Below are 19245 nucleotides of genomic sequence, written 5' to 3'. Positions count from 1 at the left end.
GCAGTAAAGTAAAAGATGACTAATAAAGTGATAAATGGGAGAGGAAATTCAGATTTCAGGCAAGGTCTTGCTCTAGATGGTGGAAGGGGTGGAGGAAAACAGATGTGGATGCAGTGGTCTGCGGTCAGAGTTTACACCTGAGGCTCAAAGCCTCAAGTAATAATATAGCACACTCACATGTTGTAGAAACCTATTATCCCCCAACTGTTGCATCTCTTATTGTCCCAGTCAGGCATTACATCCAATTAGTCATTTCTTATGCCCACTGAAGCACTCAACAACCCAAAATAACCATCAGCCTGCCTGGCTTATTTTCTGTTATCCCATTCCCAGATGCAGCCACACTCCCTGTGCTCAGAGGGCAGGAGGGCTTATCATAATTTGACATCACGACAACATTCAATCACTTTGATGCTGATTTATCACTCCAGATACTGCAAGAAGAACCTTTCTAACTTGACCAAGTGTCATGCTGAAGTAGAATATGGATGCTGGCAGGGACCAGCAGCAGAACAAATAAACGACTGTAGGGAACATTGAGAGATGCTCCTTTCACTTCATTGCTATTGAGCCAAGGGACAATACTCTGCCTACCATGCACGGTTACCACAGCCGTTGTCTGCTGATGTCCAGAGTCGCAGATGTACTTTCCTGAATCATCCAGTTCTAAGTCATAAATGACTAGTTCAGCAGTGAAGCCCTCCTGCTTCATCTCATATTTCAAACCAGGGTAGAGAGTAGTATCTCCTTTCCTCCACTCTACCGGAGCCTTGGGCTTGGTAAGCTCACACCTCAGTGTTGCTGTACCACCTTCTTCTGCCTCCATATTCTGAAGCTCTTGTTTAAAAAGTGCTGGTAGGGCTAAAAATAGAAACATAACTCGCAACATACTGCAATTGGGGTTTAGGAAAGACAGATAAGAAAGAAAATGAAAGCACCAGAAGAGCTTTTTTGCAGATCTCTCTAAACCTCAATGCTCTAGATTCAAAGCACAAGGCTAATTCCCCAGAAAAGTAATAGGAATATTTGCAGAACAAGAAGAAATCGATTTCAAGAAGTTACATTTGCCATGAAGTACACAGAAGCTTAATCTAATTTATGATCTACACATGGCAGAATATTTTTCCTACTATAAAACTAGCCAACATGTTGCCCTGATCACTGAAGAGGTATTCTGAAGGTCAGCAGGGAGTTGTAAGAGTTCAGAGTCCCTCTTTAGGCAGGCCACTTGCAAGAGAGATTACTATTATTCTGACAGCAACATACTGAGAAAATGCACTTGGTTCTGCATTGCAATTCCCATTTTCTACCTGGTGACTCCATTATGCTGTATAGACCGTGCTATTCTGCACACCTTATCAATTGTAGTCTGCTCTTCTCCGTAAGTGACACTAAGCCACAGGTTTTATTTTCAGAAAATACTATACACTTTTCATTTTTTAATATTTTTTTTACCATTGACTGTCAAAGTGGCAGTTGTCTGCTGATCTCCACACACACAAGTGTAGTCTCCACTGTCCTCCACATCCAGCTCATGGATAATCAGCTTTGCAACAGCAGCATCTTGACTCATTTTATATTTGCTGCTTGCTTTGAGCACCTCCTGCCCTTTCTTCCACTCCACCGAAGCAGGTTTAGTCAGCTCGCAGTGCAGGGCAGCTGTCCCACTTTCTACAGCTTCTAGGTCCTTCAGGGTTTTTTTGAATTCTGGAGGCAGTGCTGAAGAGTAAAGGAGTTGTTACCACAGAGAGAATGAATATCCCTTAAAAAGCAGCTGGATGAGGTCCTGGGGGAGAGGATGCATGGTGCGCCGCTGAGCCCTGATCCAGGTCAGTGGAACACAGTGGTAAAATCTCCCCTGACTTCCCTGGACACTGCATCAGGGCAAGGAGAGTGGGAAGAACGAGAACAGTGGAGGAGGGCAAACACCAACGATCTTTTCCCAATTCTAACACAAGGAGGAAGCACACAAGCAAAGCCCGGAGGAAGACAAAAGCCCAAGCAAACGGAAGGGGAATGGGAACGGACAATAGCAACAGAGACTTGGGCAGGTCTAAGGGCTGGAAGACCTCAGCCCTAAGGATTACTTTACCATGCACTCTTAAGGCAGCTGTGGTGGTCTTGTCTCCACACACACAGGTATAATCTCCAGTATCACTCAAGTCTAAATCATGAATGACCAGCTCCACTACACAGCCCTCCTGTCTCACGCTGTACTTGTTGTCCGAGGTGAGGGCGCGATGGCCCTTATTCCACTGAACATGGGCAGACGCCTTGCTGAGCTCACAGTGCAACGTGGCCGTTCCACCTTCTACTGCTTCCTTGCTGGTCATTTCCTCTTGGAAAAACGGAGGCACGGCTGAAGGATGCAGGTAAAAAGTATTACAAGCTGAGGATATCTCCGGGAATGGGAGAGAGTAGGAAGCGACAGGGGAAAGTTGTGAAGGTTATGGTAGGGCAAGCATTAGCAATAGAGGAAAGAGAAATGAAAACCTCCTAGTGGGAACATACCCTAACCCTTTTGAGTTTATGTTGGCTTCCTACTAGTAACTTGCACTGTCCTCAAAAGATTTACACTTGCTTTCTACCAGATTCCACACGAGGGAAACTAAGAATATAATCTCCGAGCTCCTTAGTTCACACGTGTTGGTGTCTTCCACAAACGTCCTGCCTTTGTACTCCTCCTTCCTACTTACAGAGCAGCTGTGCTGAGGTATTGGCACAGCTCCTTACTCATCATTATTCCTTCTGCCTTGAGATACCCTTGCAAAGATGCAGCCAGGGCTCACTGATTCTTCTTGATGACAAATAAAACCTCCAGATGCTGAATCCCAGCCTGTGTTCTTGTCTCAAAACGTATTTTCCCCGTTTAATTCTAGTACCCATTGCAATTTGTGTCCTTGACATAGGTTTGGTGACTTTCACATATATCCCTCTATTAACTTGGTGGGATAATGGGATATTCCACCTGTTTAAGAAGGCTGGGTATCTCAGATCCCAAATTAGCATCTCACTCCATCGTAGTACCTCTAAGTTAAAATATCCAGGCTAGAAACCAAAGCTAGCCTCCTTGATCTGGCACATTTCCCATCTCCAGCAGTGTCAAGCTGAAACACCAGTTCTGTTTGCACAGCAACCAGTTCTTGCAACAAAACAAAACCAGGAGGAGGTCACAGAAGGAATTCTTTCCTTCTTAGAAAATCAGTCTCCAATGCAAATCTAGCTTTGTGCAATGAAGACGGAGGTTATGGGCACAAACCCCAATATAAACATAACTCAGTACAGAAGAAATGATAACACAGCCTTATTCTGGATATTGCTTTTTATACCCTGTACTACATTAAAATGATAGGTATTAAAAATGCCAGAAAGAAATGGTGAAGAAAAAAAAAGATTTGTGGTTTGGAGGATAAATAAAGGAAAGCAAAGACAAAAGAACAGTGAGTTTATATACCAGGAAAGGAATGCCAGAAGGGAAAGATGAAGGGATACCAGGATTGTGTTTAAGAAAAGGAAAAGACAGAAGGATGGCACAGAAAAATGCAGACCAGTATTTTCCGAGATACACAGCCTGCAGGTCAAGGGCAGGGAATGCTTTCAAAGGAATGGACAGCTAATGAGGTTGGAAAGACAGACACGGCAAATCAAACACCTTCTAGTAGTGGACAGATGTTTCCAGTTAGGAGGTCAAGGTAGTTTTTTTACCCTGTACTGTTAAGACAGCTGTAGTCTGGTGCTCTCCACACATACAGGTGTAGTCTCCTGCATCCTCCTCAGCTATTTCATGAATCACCAGCTCTGCCTTGGTCCCTTCCTGCCTCATTTCGTATTTATCACTCGCTTTAAGAATCCTCTGGTCCTTCCACCACTCCACCAGAGCAGCCTTGGTGAGCTCACAGTGCAGGGTGACTTCTCCACCTTCTTCTGCTTTCTTGTTCTTCAGCTCTTCCTTAAAGAGTGGTGGCAGAGCTGAAGGATGCAACATGGACAAATGGTCATCAGAAAACCAGAATTAAAATCCCTATTTCTTTTTTTTTTTTTTTTTAAATGCTTGGGATTACTTCCCTTCATTCCTCCTTTTCTCAACCCATTATAGGCATGCTCAGCTGTAGCAACGTTCAGGAACTCTGAAAGCATCCTTATTCAGGTGTGACGGGGTTTCACTTACCATCAGGGACCAGTCCCCTGGGTGTCTGCTGGTTTTCATGGTAAAATAACAATACAGAAAGATCCAGATCTCGGGTCAAACACCACTGCTGGATACAGTACTATTTTACCTATTCAGGTATGATTTTCTTGGAGGTGGGTATTCTTATCTTATGGTTTGTTTTTACTAAAAACTTACAGTTCCATCTACATGAAAGCAGCCAGATTTCAAAATAAAATGACTTCCAGTTTTAAATTGAAGTTTGAAGGGCCATTACATGTAATAAGAATTTGAGATCCTTACTGGTTTCCATTTTGAAAACTGTAACACCCAAAGACAGAATAATCTGCAGGAAATAACCTTCAGGAAAATGAATTTTTAATGGTCACCCACAAAAGTGCCTTGTGCACAGCTACTGTAAGAGAGTATGGAATGCAAACAGGGCTCCCCATATGCCTCAGAAAATACCTGCGTCTCAGGAAAGCCCAGGGGAGGGTCAGAAGTTTTCTGGAAAAAGCTGGAGGGAACAGAACTGGATCCCTGACCAAGTAAGCCCCTCAGAGCTAAGGACTGTTAGTCCATTAAGATGGATGCTCATTAATCAGAGGGAAGAAGAAGATCAGGTAATGAGATCATTAACATAACACAAGGATTTATGTATGGGTTGGTTTATTGGGAGCTAGCAGGATAAAGAGTATAACTTCTAATAACCTGTGTTGGTGTGTTGGGTTTTTTTTAACCCCTAAATGTCGAGGTAGCCCTGGCCCCCATGTAGAGGTGCAGACCCCGGCATCCTTCAGATCTAGGTTAGGGGTAAGGAGCTCTGGAATGGTAACTGGTATCTCATTCTGCCTGTCTGACTTGGTTAAAGGTTCTGGTACCCTCAGAGCAACCGTGGGCAGGTCACACAGCAGAGCCACATCTCCTCCTCCTCCTGCTCCCCTTCTCCGCTCCCCTCCCACCCCCCCACCCCCCACCCCCTTTCTCCTTTGAGCAGAGCTCGGGGAGCAGAGGGCCTGATGGACCCTAAGTGTGTGTTTGGGAGAAAACTGTGGTTGGCTGAAGTGAACCAGGGGAATGAAAGGTGGAAAAGAGCTGGAAAATATAAATGTCCAAGAAGAGGAGATATAGACAAAAAGGAACATCTCGTTTTGTCCTTTTCAAGGGGGACAGATTAATAGTGATCCAAAAATTTGCCCTGAGCTATTCTGAGTAAAAAATGAGCTCTACATAGAATGAAAGAAGAGAAAGGGATAAAATCAAAGACAAGTTACTGACCCAGGCAGAAACAGCTGAATTTCAGTGATGTCTATCTACAGAGCTATTTATCAGTTTTAATAAGGTCTTTTTACCATGAACTGTTAAGGTTGCTGTTGTCTTCTGGTCACCACACACACAGATATAATCTCCAGTATCTTTTACTTCTAGGTCACAAATGACCAGCTCTGCAGTGGTGCCAAGCTGTCTCATTTGATATTTGCCACTTGCTTTGAGCACTTTGGACCCTGTTTTCCACTGCACTGGAGCTGTTTTGGTTAATTCACAACACAGACAGACTGATGCTCCTTCCTGGACTTCTTCATTCTTCAGTTCTTCCTTGAAAAGCACCGGCAGGGCTGGGAATGGAAAGCCAGTAGACAGTGTATTTAAACCAAGACCTCTGCATTTGTGATCAGCATCGTGAATTCTCATCTGAAGTTCAAATCTGGCCAAGTTGTGGTCTTTGGCCACTGAGGTTGAGGTTATCGCTATGATGACCTGGGAAACTAAATCCAGCTATGACAGTAAGAAAAGTAGTGCTGAGCTGACAAAGTACAAGAGGCTGGATGGTTTCAAGATGCAATCTAAGGAATTTCTCGCAGGGCCAGCCTTCATGGGGGCAGGACATCTCAGCTGGTCTAACAGGAGCATTTCCTAGGCCCTATTCCCTTAAACTTACAACAGAGCAGTTAGTCTGCATGGAGAAACAGTCATGGGCTCAGGTCCCTTTTCAGGAAAATCAGACCCAAATTAAATGTCAGAATGAGAAGTTCTCCTTTCCTGAATACAAATTAATTCCTAGGAAAGGGCTGATAGGTGAACAATTTGTACAGCAACAGGATGTTTCAGAGAAATAAACAGTCATCTGCAAGATGAATTTACCATTCACTGTCAGAGAAGCTGTGGTGTGTTGGTCTCCACACACACAGGTGTAATCTCCCGCATCTTGCAGCTCTAGATCACAAATCTCCAGCTCAGCAAGGGCATTATCCTGCCGCATGATGTATTTTTCACTTGCCCTGAGTATTTTGTTTTCTTTCTTCCATGACACAGCAGCAGCCTTGGTCAGCTCACAGCGCAGGGTGGCTGTTTGGCTTTCCATGGCTTGCAGGTCCTTCAGTTCTTCTTTGAAAAGCACAGGCAGGGCTGAAGGTCACAAAACAGACAAAGAACATCAAAAATGACACGTGGCATACAGGTGACTGGAGGGATGGGGCGGTACAGCAGAGAACATTTTAGGGTGAAAAGTTTCCTTTCCTCCTAATTCTGGGACACTGGACAAACCAACAGACAGAAAGAAAAAAGCAGCCTGGATGCAACCAGGTCTTAGAGACAGCTTACAAATTTAAAGAACCAAATCCAGCCACAGGTGAACACACAACCAACACCGATGACCCGGCAGAGAAATACACAATAATACAGATATATGTTTTTACCATGCACTATCAAGGCAGCTGTTGTCTCGTGTTCTCCACACACACAAGTGTATTCTCCAGCATCTTTCAGTTCTACGTCATGGATAAGCAGCTTCATGACCGTGCCCTCCTGCCTCATTTTGTATTTGTCGCTGACTTTGAGCAAACTGCTGCCCTTTCTCCACTCTACGTGAGCAACCTTGGTCAGCTCACAGCGCAGAGTGGCTGCTTGACCTTCGGTTACCTCCTCCTCCTTCAGACTCTCCTTGATGCGTGCAGGCAGCGCTGAGGATGCAATAGGCAGAGGGTTAACACGGAGCAGCAAACACAGCCTCCTGGTGAAGGGCAGGGGTGAGGAAGGAAAGGCAAGGGTATCACTGAAGAGCTGTCTTTGGGCCTGATCTTGCATCTGTTTTAGGGACCAGGTCCTAAAAACCATTTAGTATACGGAACTGGGGTGAAGGTTTTTTCCTTTAAACCACAAAATGCGAATTAATCTCATGACTATGACATGCAAAGTCAAACTCAGAGGAACTATGCCGAGATAACAATGAACACAGATAAAAAAATGAATTCAAACCATAAGCTTGCTAGTGAGGACATCTAGATGAAATGGGTTATTACCGTGTACTACTAAGGAAGCTGTGGACTGCTTATCCCCACACACACAGGTATAATCACCAGCATCACTCTCATTTAGATCATGGATCACCAGTTCTGCAGTGACATCCTTCTGCCTCATTTTGTATTTCTCGCTAGGTTTGAGTACTGTGTGTCCCTTTTTCCACTCCACTGAAGCGGTCTTGGTCAGCTCACAGCGCAGGGCAACTGCTTTACCCTCCATGGCTTCCTCATTTCTTAACTCTTCTTTGAAGAGAGCAGGAAGGGCTGAGAAACAGAGGAGCAAACATTTTCACAATAAGTGGGTTTTGGCCACCAAAAAAATGAACCTGATGTTTATCAGTATCTATCCACACCTAGTTATTGACATGAGGATTATCTCACAGAAGGAAGAAACTCCTTTGTATCGTAGACACAAGAGGGTCTTATACAGCGGGTAAATTTGCTGATTTGTTTAGATATGTATAGAGAATACACAGCAGGAATGGGAAAGCTTCATGTATGGTCAAAACTAACTTTCTTGGTATAATTCAGCCTGGGAAATTGATATAGAAGGTTCCACCGTGTTCAGGGAAAAAAAAACTAAAGGAAAAAAATGAAAAAGTTTTACCTTACGTGTTAAGGATGCTTACAGACCTAGCCTGAGAGCTAAAATGAGGGTGAAGAGCAGAATCAGAGAGACCTCTTGAAAGTGCTTGGGTAACACTAAAAAGCAAAAAGAAGGACGATGTCTCCATTGTGGGAATCTGTGATAACACCTTCCCATCAGCAAGTTCCGGTGCATCCTAACACCCCATCCCTTTTGGAACAACTAATAGGATCATTCAGAGCATAAGACTGGACGGTCACGTGGTCATATGTACTGTGGGAGCAGCAGGATGGGGCAATGTCTGCTAAGCCTTGGGAATGGGGTGGGAACCACTTTTGCATATAGAATAGAGATGAAAGAGCAGGAGAGGAGGATCTCCAATTCCTGACTGACCAGCAAGAAATAAGTATTTGAGATAACGGATGTGGAAGATGACGGGGCAGTCACCAATTATGAAGCAGGAAAGTTCATCAATTTTTAGAAGAAGTAATGATGGAGAAAAGCAAAAGGAAATTATGCAGGCAACAAGAAAGGAAGCTATAATGAGTCAAGAATTGTTACTTATGATCAAGCTGAAGCAAACAAAGAACAAGGTAGTTCGAGACAGTGGAAAAATCCTCAAAGAAACAATATTAAGGGCATAATTACAAAGACTACTTCACAAGGATCATCAGGAATAGCCTGCCCAAATCACAAAATCTTCAGTTTGCGTTTCTCCTGAAACTCCAGAGACCTATAAAATACAGGAGGTTTAGATGAATGCGAAAGAAATACTACAGAATGTAGAGGCAAACCCAGAAAGGCCAGGCTCCCTGCATGTCTTAAGAAGGTCAAGGGCAGTTCCCCATTCCTGGACTCCATCACCCCATGGACAAAGAGACCACCATGAAAGAGGGGCTGAAAGGTAATCTGCAAAATGATGCTGATATCAAGTATCTCCAGACACAGCTGTATGTAGTCAAATCCAGCAACTGGGTGACACGTCACTAGGCCAGGAGCTTTCTGTGTTCTTTGCTCACAGTCCTACTTGTGGCTCTCTGCATCAGAATATTAGGATGCAAACCCCTGAACCAGAAAACCAGAAATAATACAATGACATTCTGAAGTAGATTAGAAGGAAGAAAAACAAGGGAGAAGTTGGTCTGTCTCTCTTTCAGGAATGGAAATTGTTGGTGAGACACATGAGGAAAGCTGAAGTGCTTAATACCTTTTTCTTCTTTAATAGTAAAGGTTAATGACAGCTAAGGAAGTAACAGGAATTCTGGCTAGAATCAGGGGAAAAAATTATTAGAAAATATTTAAGTAAACTGAATATTCTTGAAGCACCTTGGTGTGATGAAATTTGTCCTGGAATACTTAAGCTACAGGCTCAATCAATATCAGACATTAACAGTTACACTGGAGAAATCAAAGAGAATGAGTGATACTCTACAAGTACAGAAAAAAAATAGAAAAAGTCTTACATATTGAAATATTCACATTTAGTTCTTACCATGTAAACCAAGAGTCTAAGCTGCTAGGCAGTCAAGAAAGGTCCAGGTAAAGTCAATGGAGCCAAGAGAGCTATCTGCTGATGTCTACTGTAAGGTGAACTGGCTGTCTCCCTGACTTCCATCGGCTGTGTTGACTAGGTCTCCATTGACAAAAATGTGAATTTAGGAATACTCACCAGCCTTGATCTACAAGCTGAATCCCATTCACAGTGCTTGTCTTGGACAAACAGAGAAGAGGGGGGGGGGGCGAGAGAGGATCCAAGGAGTTATGGCCATTTCAGCTTAACTGTAATTCTTCGGAAAATATTGTAGCAATACACTTGGACTTGCCAAGAGGGTTTCTTTTTATGAAGAAGTGGACCAGTGTAATTTTTCTTGACATAGATTAATAAGCTTCACTGATAGAGAGACACAGTAGATGCTGTACACTCACTTATTTTGGTAAAGCTTACTTTAACTTAGTATAGGTGGAACTATAGTAGGAAGCATTGATTTGAAAACCACAGTCAAAGAATATTCAATTGTGATTTACACTCACAATGGAAGAATGAGTTGAACAGAACTCCTTGGTACTCTGGAGTCCAGTATTATTCAGCATTTTCTTTAGTGACTTGACAATGAAAGGCAGAGTTGTCATTACCTTTGAAAATGATCTCAGGGTGGGAAGGGAAAGAAGGTGAAGGCGCTTTGTTAAACTAGATCAGGATATCGGAGATCTTGATAAGTAGTGATGAAAAAATAGGCTGCAATTCAGCAAAAGCAGGTACAAAACACTCTATTCAGGAACAACCGACAACAAATACTAGATGGAGAACAACAGGCAGCAGATCTGCGGAGATGTATTTGGGGTTGCAAGAGATCATGGACCAAATGCAAGTAGAAAAATGCAAGTCTGAGGTGAATAAAGCAATCACCATAATAGGGATGTATAAAATGGAGTGTCATAGGCAAGACACATGAAGTCCTTCCATCCTACTCTACTCTGTCAAAGCCTCAAATGGAGCGCTGTGTCTGCTTTTGGCCACCACAGTTCTAGAAAGATGTGGATTAACTGAAGATGTTCCAGAAAGCAGCAAAGATGATCTGAAATCTAGCAAACATCACTAGTGAAGAAAGAGAAAAAGGAATGAAGATGCTTAGTCCAGAAATGAGGTGACAGAAGGGAGACACGATGAAAGTTTTAAAATCTGTAAAATAGTTTCACAAAGATGAAAAATGCAAGTATTTCTCCATTTCTACAGGATATGGAACAAGAATTAATGACTTAAGCCAGCTTGAAAAAGACTTCTGTTGAAATTAGGAAGAACTTTCTGGCAGTAATGACAGCTAGGCAGTGGAATGAGCATCCAAGGGAACTGCAGATTCTTCACCACTGAAGGTGTTTAAGTGCAGGCTGGCTAGATAGAGGTGATGGCAATTTGGGACTCAAAGATGGACTAGAAGACGTGTAGAGGTCCTTTACAATTCTATTTTCCATGGTTAAATTGGAAATTCAAGACGAATCATCCTTCTTTAATTGGTAAATATGAAGATAAATTCTGGGCAGTAAAGCAATTGACTCATTGACCTATTGAATTTCCAGGTGAGAGAGAGGGCTGAAACTACTCCTTACTGGCCTGTATGAACAGTGGAAATAATGTTTCCCTCTCCTCCAAGGGAATTCTGCTGATGGAGTTGACTGAGGACCATGAAGTACTCACACTATAATGCTGAGTATTCTGCAATACCAGAGTACAAACCTACATGAGCCTTGGTCGGAGTCATATAGAAAAGTTGCACTGACTCCAGTTTTGTTTGCATTATTTAAAATCACCTGTCAAATCCTAAGGTAATTTGAAATCTAAGATTGCTTTTTTTTAGGAAGTATGAATGTTCCTGCTGCTCCATCTCTCTAGGCTCAAATCAAAAGTAGAAGAAAGAATGCAAGCATGTGGCATCCTTCAGTGTGGTGCAAAGCAGTACAGCCGTGCACCAACAAGAGCAAGGAGAAGAAAACAGGGAAAATGTTAGTATAATCAATGGGACTACAATTCTACTTAGAATTAGATAAAAATCACCATAAATCAAGAAACTCTGTTACTAACATAATTAACGATGGCAAGATTAGAGAAAGAATGATTGTGTGTCAGTACTGAGGTTTGCAGAGGAGGCAGGAGAAACATCACACAAAAATGTCCCATTTTTGTTTTCTTTACCATGCACTGTCAGTGCTGCAGTAGTCTTCTTGTCTCCACACACACAGGTGTACTCCCCAGCATCCTTGACTTCTAAAGCATGGATCAACAGTTGTGCTGTAGTACCTTCCTGTCTCATAGTATATTTTTCACTCGATTTGAGCACTTTATGTTTCTTTTTCCACTCCACCGAGGCAGCCTTAGATAGCTCACACTGCAGAGTGGCTGTTTCACCTTCTGTGGCTTCTTCATTCTCCATCTCTTTCTTGAAGTGCGCAGGCAAGGCTGAGGAGTTCAAAACGAGCAGAATGTATGACCACGGCAGCTATTCAAGCAACCATTTATCTGTGGTCTGTCAACCACATGTGACGAACAAAGCCTTCCCTAATCAAGTAGGATTGATAACCACTCTAAGAACCATAAAACAGTGACTTTGGAAAGCTGGACAACACCTTATTTATAAGTCAGAGCTTTTTTTACGGTACAGTCTAAGGCATGAAATGGAGAACCATATCAGCCAACTTCCTCAGACTCCGCAAGACTGAGCTCTGCCTTACTTTGAGTATTGCCTGACACAGTGGAAAATAAAGCCTAAGTAGAGTGTCTAAGTCAAATCATTACTGAAAAAGTTCATAAATGAAACTATAACTGAGGCATCAATCTCACTATTCCATGAGATTTCTTCTTAGATAGTGGTTCAGCAAAACTCGACCATCAAATTATTCTGAAACACTGAAAACTGTATCAAAAATCTCATCACCAAACTGCAATATTCTCAACTTTACAATTGTAACATCTTTACAACCAACATCACAAATACAATTTTCCTTTTTTAGCAACTATTACTGAATATGAGCATCAAAGAAATGAACATCTGAATTTTTTGCCATGAACACCTGATCTGTGCCTGATATGACAAGTGCATTCAGGCATTTATGCCCATGTCCAGCCACATGTTGCTAAGTTCATCAGAAACAGTGCTGTAATTTCGAAGCTGATACCACTATGCTCTTAAAAAAACAAAACAAAACAAAACAAAACAACACAACAACCAGCTGGTTGAAAATAATCCACTTAATTTGTTGTTGGTTTGGGTTTGGGGGGGGGGGTTAGGTTGGGGTTTTTTTGGGTTTTTGGTTTTTTTTGTTGTTGTTTTTTTTTTTTTTTTTTTTACCATTCACTTTTAGTGCAGCAGTGGTTTTCTGATCTCCATAACAGCATGTGTAATCTCCAGCATCTGTCAGATCTAAATCACGGATCACCAGCTCAGCAGTTGTGCCCTCGCATCTCATGGTGAACTTGTCACCTGTCCCCAGGGCTCTGTCTCCTTTCCTCCACTCCACAGCAGCTGTGGGCTTGTTCAGTTCACAGCAGAAAGTGGCCATGCCATTTTCTGTGGCTTCCACATTCTTCAACTCTTTTGTAAAATGCGGAGGAAGGGCTGAAGATCACAGGTGAAAAGAGAGCACTTTAAAATTGGGGAAATACAGTGTCTTGACTGCTCCACTGGATTAAACCCCTTTAATCTCTAAAAGTTTTAGAATACCAGTACCCGAGAGGCAAACGATGGTTTCAGGGGCATCCCTGCCTTATGCTTTGCAACACAGCACCTTCAGCATGTCACAACTGATTTGGAAATCAACATTGTAAAACTATAATTTCAGTACTAGAGGGTATGCTTTAAAGGCATTTTAAGACATAACAAGAGAAAGCTGATCCCAAGCTTTCAAAGAACTATGCACACCTCTGTTTTAAGATCAGATTAACAATTAAAATTAATGCTATGTTGTTTAAAATTACAGGCTGCAACATATCGTTCTCGCCTGCCTTTCTCATTTGTTGTCATACCACAGCACCCTTCAATTCCATTCAAGAACAACAAGTGAAATCTCAGTGACGTGACCTAAAGAAATTAATTAATGGAAATACTACAAGTGCTATTTATGACTGGACTTCACCAAGGGCTTCATTATCCACTTCCATATTCCATTAACAGGGAAGGGCAGGGACTGTAAAGAGTGTATGATACTATTTATCAGTCCTAAGCGAAGGATTTTCAGTGAAAGATAATCCCAGTGGTTGATACAGCTGTCATAGCAACTTAAAATAATAGATGGGCTTAAGACCAGTTTGTGATCCTGCATGAAATCACCAATGTCAAAGCAGAAAACTCCTATTAAACTTATGTATTTTACCATGCACCATCAGGGATGCAGTAGTCATCTTGTCTCCACACACGCATGTGTAATCTCCCGCATCTTGTTCCTCCAGGCTGTGGACTGTCAGCTCAGCGATGGTATCCTTCAGTCTCATTTTGTACTTCTCACTAGGCTTGAGCACCTTGTGCCCTTTCCTCCACTCCACCGGAGCGGGTTTAGTTAGCTCACACTGCAGAACAGCCATCCCATTTTCTGTGGCTTCCATACTGACAAGTTCTTTTTTGAACAGTGCAGGCAATGCTACGGGATGTAATATAAACAGAGAGGACGTCAAACCGTTAATCGGACCTCAAGGGACGTAAAGCTAGGTCCTGAGGCCAGCCCTTCCCTGTTACAGGGAAACAAATCATAGTCTTGAAAACTGCATCTACTAGAAAACTACTGCAGGATCTCACAAGGATAATTGCCACCGTGACCTGCTTCTAACATTGACTTATGCAGCATGCTTATCACTTCCCAGCTAATTCCAGTAGTCCTCTCCTACCTATTTCAGTCTGAAATCATCTATCTTGAATGTTAATGACATGACTTCTGCTTGAAAGTCATCACCCTGGATGACAGCACTGCTAGCTGGAGATCTCTACCTTTCCTGACGCCATCATTTTTCTTTCTGGGCCAGAAACAAATTAGTAATGTAGCTTCAAGTGCACCTTTAAGCCACAATTTTCAAGAACATAATGGCTATAATAGCAGGAATACAGGGAGGGGCAGGGGGGGTTAGTGGCATTCAAGAAGTTGCCTTGTGGGGTGCTTTTACTAAAGTAAAAAGGAAGCGACTTGCACAAGGAAGAAAGCGCTAGCTCAGAGGAGAGGAGGAACAAAAGTACCTCCAGCTGGGAGAATGAAGAGGAAGTAAAAGCATGCAGAAAATCTGAGAAGAGCATTTTGCCTCCCCAGTTTTGCCCCTGTCCTTAAGAAGCATCTTATCCTTAAGATACAACTCAAATAAAACCTATTCTTTCCCCATCCTTGGAAGTGTTCAAGGCCAGGCTGGACGGGGCTGGGAGCCACCTGGGCTGGGGGAAGGTGTCCCTGCCCGTGGCAGGGGGTTGGAACTAGATGGTCTTTACAGTCCCTTCCAACCCAAACCACTCTAGGATTCTATGATCTATTGGGACTGTATGTGAACTGCTTCTTCTGGAATAACAGTTTGGGGTGGGGTTTTTTGGAAAGAACCATTTCCTTGGCAGAATATATCAAAGTCTTGCAAAAGAGGTGGACAGTCATTCCTGAATGGAGAAACCTCTCACTAATTGAGCTCAGCATTTTTAAAGAACTTTCTTTCAATTTAAGCACTGAAACCCACTGACATCAGTGAGACACAATGATAAACCCTCCGAGAATAACCTCACTGTTGGAGGTCTTGTCACTCTTGGCCTTACATACAGGTGCCTGTTTCACTCTTAAAAAGTGAAGACTAAGATGAGAAATTCTCACGACTCTACTTTGCCCTAAATCCATCAGTTTCAAACTAACAGAGAGCGGGAGATGGGAAGAAACGCAGCCAGCAGACCAAGAAAATGCTACAGAATCAAAACATCAAAGTAAGTGGGAAAGAAACCTCTCAGAGAAAAGGGATGTCCTTGAGATACCGCTATCATAACAGAGAACGGCTTTTTTACCATGGACTGTCAAGACAGCCGAGGTCTTCTGATCTCCGCACACACAGGTATATTCTCCTGTATCTTCTACCACCAGATCTCGGATCAACAGCTCTGCAGCAGAATCTTCTTGTCTCATCCTATACTTATCACTCGGTTTGAGTGTCTTGTCCCCTTTTTTCCACTCCACCGGGACACCGACCTTGCTCAGCTCACAGTGCAGAGTGGCTGTTGCACCATCTGTGGCTTCTCTGTTCTTCAATCCTTCTTTGAAAAATGCAGGCAAAGCTGAAGGACAGCAACATGAGCAGTGAGATGTAATGCTCCAAAAAGTCGAAATTAAACATCGATGTTTCATTTTCCTTTTCCCTCTTATCTTGCGCTGCTTTATCAACACAAGAACATAGATTCTCAACTGTCTCCACAAATCAGTATGAGGAAAGAAATGTCATCACCAGCAAAGGATTCAGTGCTTGCAATAATCCATAGAGGTATTTCACATGTACTCAGAGTCAACAAATCAATACAAATACAGGTAGAAAGTCCAATTTTTTCCTATGAAATTTCAAGCAAAAAGAATAGATACTACTTCGAAATTTCTGAAAAAAATTGGTTTTCTTATATGACTTTTTAAACCATAATGGAAGGATGTTTGCTGGTTTTACGTATTGAAACAAACAAAAAGATATTGTACATTAAAAATAATGAAACACTGGAGTTTCATTCTTAATGTCAGTTTGAAATGAAATTGTTCATTTCAATACATGGTGAGGAAACAAACATTTTCAGCTGAACAGACATATCCTTTCAAACATGTCAGTTGCAGTAAAAAACAAAGTTCTCCTTGATAATGGCCATCCCTTGGAGGGTCTGGCCTTGCTTTACACAGGACAGTAACGGAATGCAATGACAACTGGCCCATACATATAAAAGCATCCCATTTTCCCAAGAATGGAGTATAAGAACAAGATTCCAGGGAATAACCTCACCTTTCGGAATTTTATGAAACCTTAAAATCCCTAAGTCACAATCCCTTTGAGGCAGCCCATTCGAATGGGTGTGAGCATAATGGGGAGTCTAATAAAGGAACTTTCAAAGGAAAAGCAAAATGATGGACCCTAATTAAAAGAGTAGCAGCAACCCTGGCTGCTTATACTCTGAGCTTGCACACTGATACCTCTCTTGTGCCATGCACCCCGGCTGTGCTGACGCCAATGGGAGCATCGGCATCAGCGGGCTGTGGATAAGGGTCTGACAGAAGGAGGGAGACGGAAGGGTAACAACGCATCTGTTCAAATGAACAGAGCAAATGGGACAGTTACTTTTAGTATGTATCTTGGTTTGTTTGTTTTACCATGTACTGTTAAAACTGCCATAGTCTGCTGGTCTCCGCACACACAGGAATAATTTCCAGCGTCCGTCATTTCTAGATTTTGGATTATAAGCTCAGCAGCAACACCTTTGCGCTTCATTTTGTATTTGTCATTTGATTTGAGCGTCTTGAATCCCTTCTTCCACTCCACGTTAGCAGCAGCCTTATTCAGCTCACACTGCAGAGACACGCTTTTACCTTCTGTGGCTTCTTCATCTGTCAGTTCTTTGGTGAAAAGAGCAGGCAGAACTGCAGAGTAAATGCAATACGGACACAGCATCAACACCAAGAAAGCCTGACCCACCTGCTCACCCTCTTATCTCCCTGAACCTGCACGTCACTGAAGCCACAAGACCTTCACACTCCAGGATTTCATTCCAATCTCTAACATTTCAAAAGACATTTCAGTCTGATTTTTAATTTTTTGGTCCTCACACTTCAGAACTTGCTTTTAAAGCAAGCTTGTTTATAGGCAAACTTAGCTGACAAGCCTGTACTTCATACACCATAAAATCACACGGGTAAAATTAAAGGCTGTGTTTCAATGTGAGATCCAGAGCTTTTTGTTTCCCTTGAGAAAAACAGTAGTTCTACAGAAGTACCTGAGTCATGGCACTGTCTGTATTTTTATAAATAGAGCTCCTTAAAACAGAGCAATTACAAACACGCTGTCAGCTTTCTGCAGAGATAAAGTATATGCTTTGGACGAGTTAAGCCAAAATTGGTAAAAAAGGTCTGGGAATAGCAGGAGCATAAAAAGGCTATTTTTCATGAAGACAGTCCTTGTGGAGCATCCTACACTGATGAAAACATGTTCCTTTTAGAAGCAACAAGTGTAACAGTCTACTAAGTTACAAAAAGTAAATTATCATTCCCACTTTTTGGTCAATCCCTATGGGAAAACTTTTAAACAAGCAGCTACACAGGACTAGGAAGATTGTGTTGACTTGGGGACCTGTACTCCACTTGTCATTTGAACATAGTCCCTAGGAAGGCAAACAGCACAGCAAGGAGGCATCAGGTGAAAGGAGAGAGTGAAGGAAAACAGGATAGAAAAATTAATCATCAGGGGGGAGGACAGAGGTATACAGGGACCAGATGAAACAGGAGAAAAAGAGGAAAAGATCTTGGAATTATACCAGTTTACTTGGGGTACGTGCTGAGAATTTCTTTTTACCATTTACTGTCAAAGCAGCTGTAGTCTGTTGGTCTCCACACACACAGCTGTAATCACCAGCATCTGCCAAGTCCAAATCCCGGATCATCAGCTCTGCAAAGGGACCTTCCTGCTCTATTTTGTATTTTTCACTTGGCTTGAGGACTGTATTCCCCTTTCTCCACTCAACTGGGGCCGATTTGCTCAGTTTACAGTGCAAAGTGACTGCCTCCCCCTCTGTAGCTTCCTTGTTCAACATTTCTTCTTGGAAGAGGACAGGCAAGGCTGAAGGATGCAATACCAACAGAGAAGGAATCAGCACCAGATCAAAAAGGACTGGACTCTGCTGTGAGTTACTGGGCTGCAGTGCATACATTTAAGCAAAACCGCCCTACTGCTAGGTGGGTACAGTTGAAAGGGGGGGTAAAACCTCCTAGAGCAGAAAGAAAGAGATTAGAGAAAACAATATACAACATAGCCATGCTGTCTTCAGCAAAAAAAGCATAAGGGAATATTCTCTAATAGGGCAACTTTGGCACTACAGGGCCAAGAACATGGAACCTCTACAGAATCACACCAACCAAGCTTCGGATGACCAGCAAATGCTGTCAAATATACCAAGTTTGGGGCTTAATGAGAAACACAGGTGGAAGTTACCATTCACTCTCAAAGCAGCTGTTGTCTTCTGGTCTCCACACACGCAGGTATAGCTCCCAGCATCTGTCAGGTCTAGGTCTTGGATAACCAGCTCAACAAAACGCCCTTCCTGTCTCATTTTGTATTTGTCGTTTGGCATCAGCACCTTCCCATCCTTCCTCCACTCGACCGAGCCCACCGCCTGGCTCAGCTCGCACTGCAGTGTGGCCGTCCCACTCTCGGTGGCTTCCTCGTTCCTCAGCTCTTTTTTGAAACGGACTGGCAGGGCTGAGAAATGCAGAATGAAAAGGGATTGCAACCCAAGACCCTGCCCAGATCTCTGGTCAGAGGCTGAATCATGATTCATCATATGACTACCTAAGCCTTACTGTAACAGCATTAACCTTTGAGCACATCATGCCTTTTTTTTTTTTTGTGGATGGCGAAAAGAAATCCCTATTAAATTGTTCTGTCGGAATCAAAGTATTTGTGATCTTGATTGGGATCATGCATACAAACGACACACTCATCCTCATCATGAAAAGTGAGGAACCCTCCTTAA

The 19245-nt window shown here is 42.7% G+C and overlaps 1 protein-coding gene across 12 annotated transcripts in view; it reads right to left on the bottom strand.

The window, feature by feature from the left end:
• OBSCN (obscurin, cytoskeletal calmodulin and titin-interacting RhoGEF) overlaps nucleotides 1-19245 on the bottom strand; it is a 209583-nt gene that overhangs the window by 93297 nt on the left and 97041 nt on the right. For 2 of the 12 annotated variants that reach the window (XM_080383731.1, XM_080383733.1), the window contains exons 38-44: nucleotides 18705-18971; nucleotides 18069-18332; nucleotides 16874-17140; nucleotides 15541-15807; nucleotides 13895-14158; nucleotides 12874-13140; nucleotides 11721-11984 (exon numbers count right to left, since the gene is read on the bottom strand). The exons of 1 other annotated variant lie outside the window; for it this stretch is intronic. In XM_080383731.1, coding sequence (XP_080239857.1) covers nucleotides 11721-11984; nucleotides 12874-13140; nucleotides 13895-14158; nucleotides 15541-15807; nucleotides 16874-17140; nucleotides 18069-18332; nucleotides 18705-18971 — 1860 coding nt within the window. Of the gene's footprint in view, nucleotides 1-594; nucleotides 862-1455; nucleotides 1720-2092; nucleotides 2360-3705; nucleotides 3970-5499; nucleotides 5764-6289; nucleotides 6554-6843; nucleotides 7108-7446; nucleotides 7711-11720; nucleotides 11985-12873; nucleotides 13141-13894; nucleotides 14159-15540; nucleotides 15808-16873; nucleotides 17141-18068; nucleotides 18333-18704; nucleotides 18972-19245 lie in introns of all 12 variants that reach the window. 9 more of the 12 variants (XM_080383724.1, XM_080383728.1, XM_080383729.1 and 6 more) reach the window with 9 other exon arrangements.

This window comes from Falco punctatus, assembly GCF_963210335.1.
Source record: "Falco punctatus genome assembly, chromosome: 4".
Classification (NCBI taxonomy): Eukaryota; Metazoa; Chordata; class Aves; order Falconiformes; family Falconidae; genus Falco; species Falco punctatus.
This window is presented reverse-complemented; position numbering and strand designations above follow the sequence as displayed.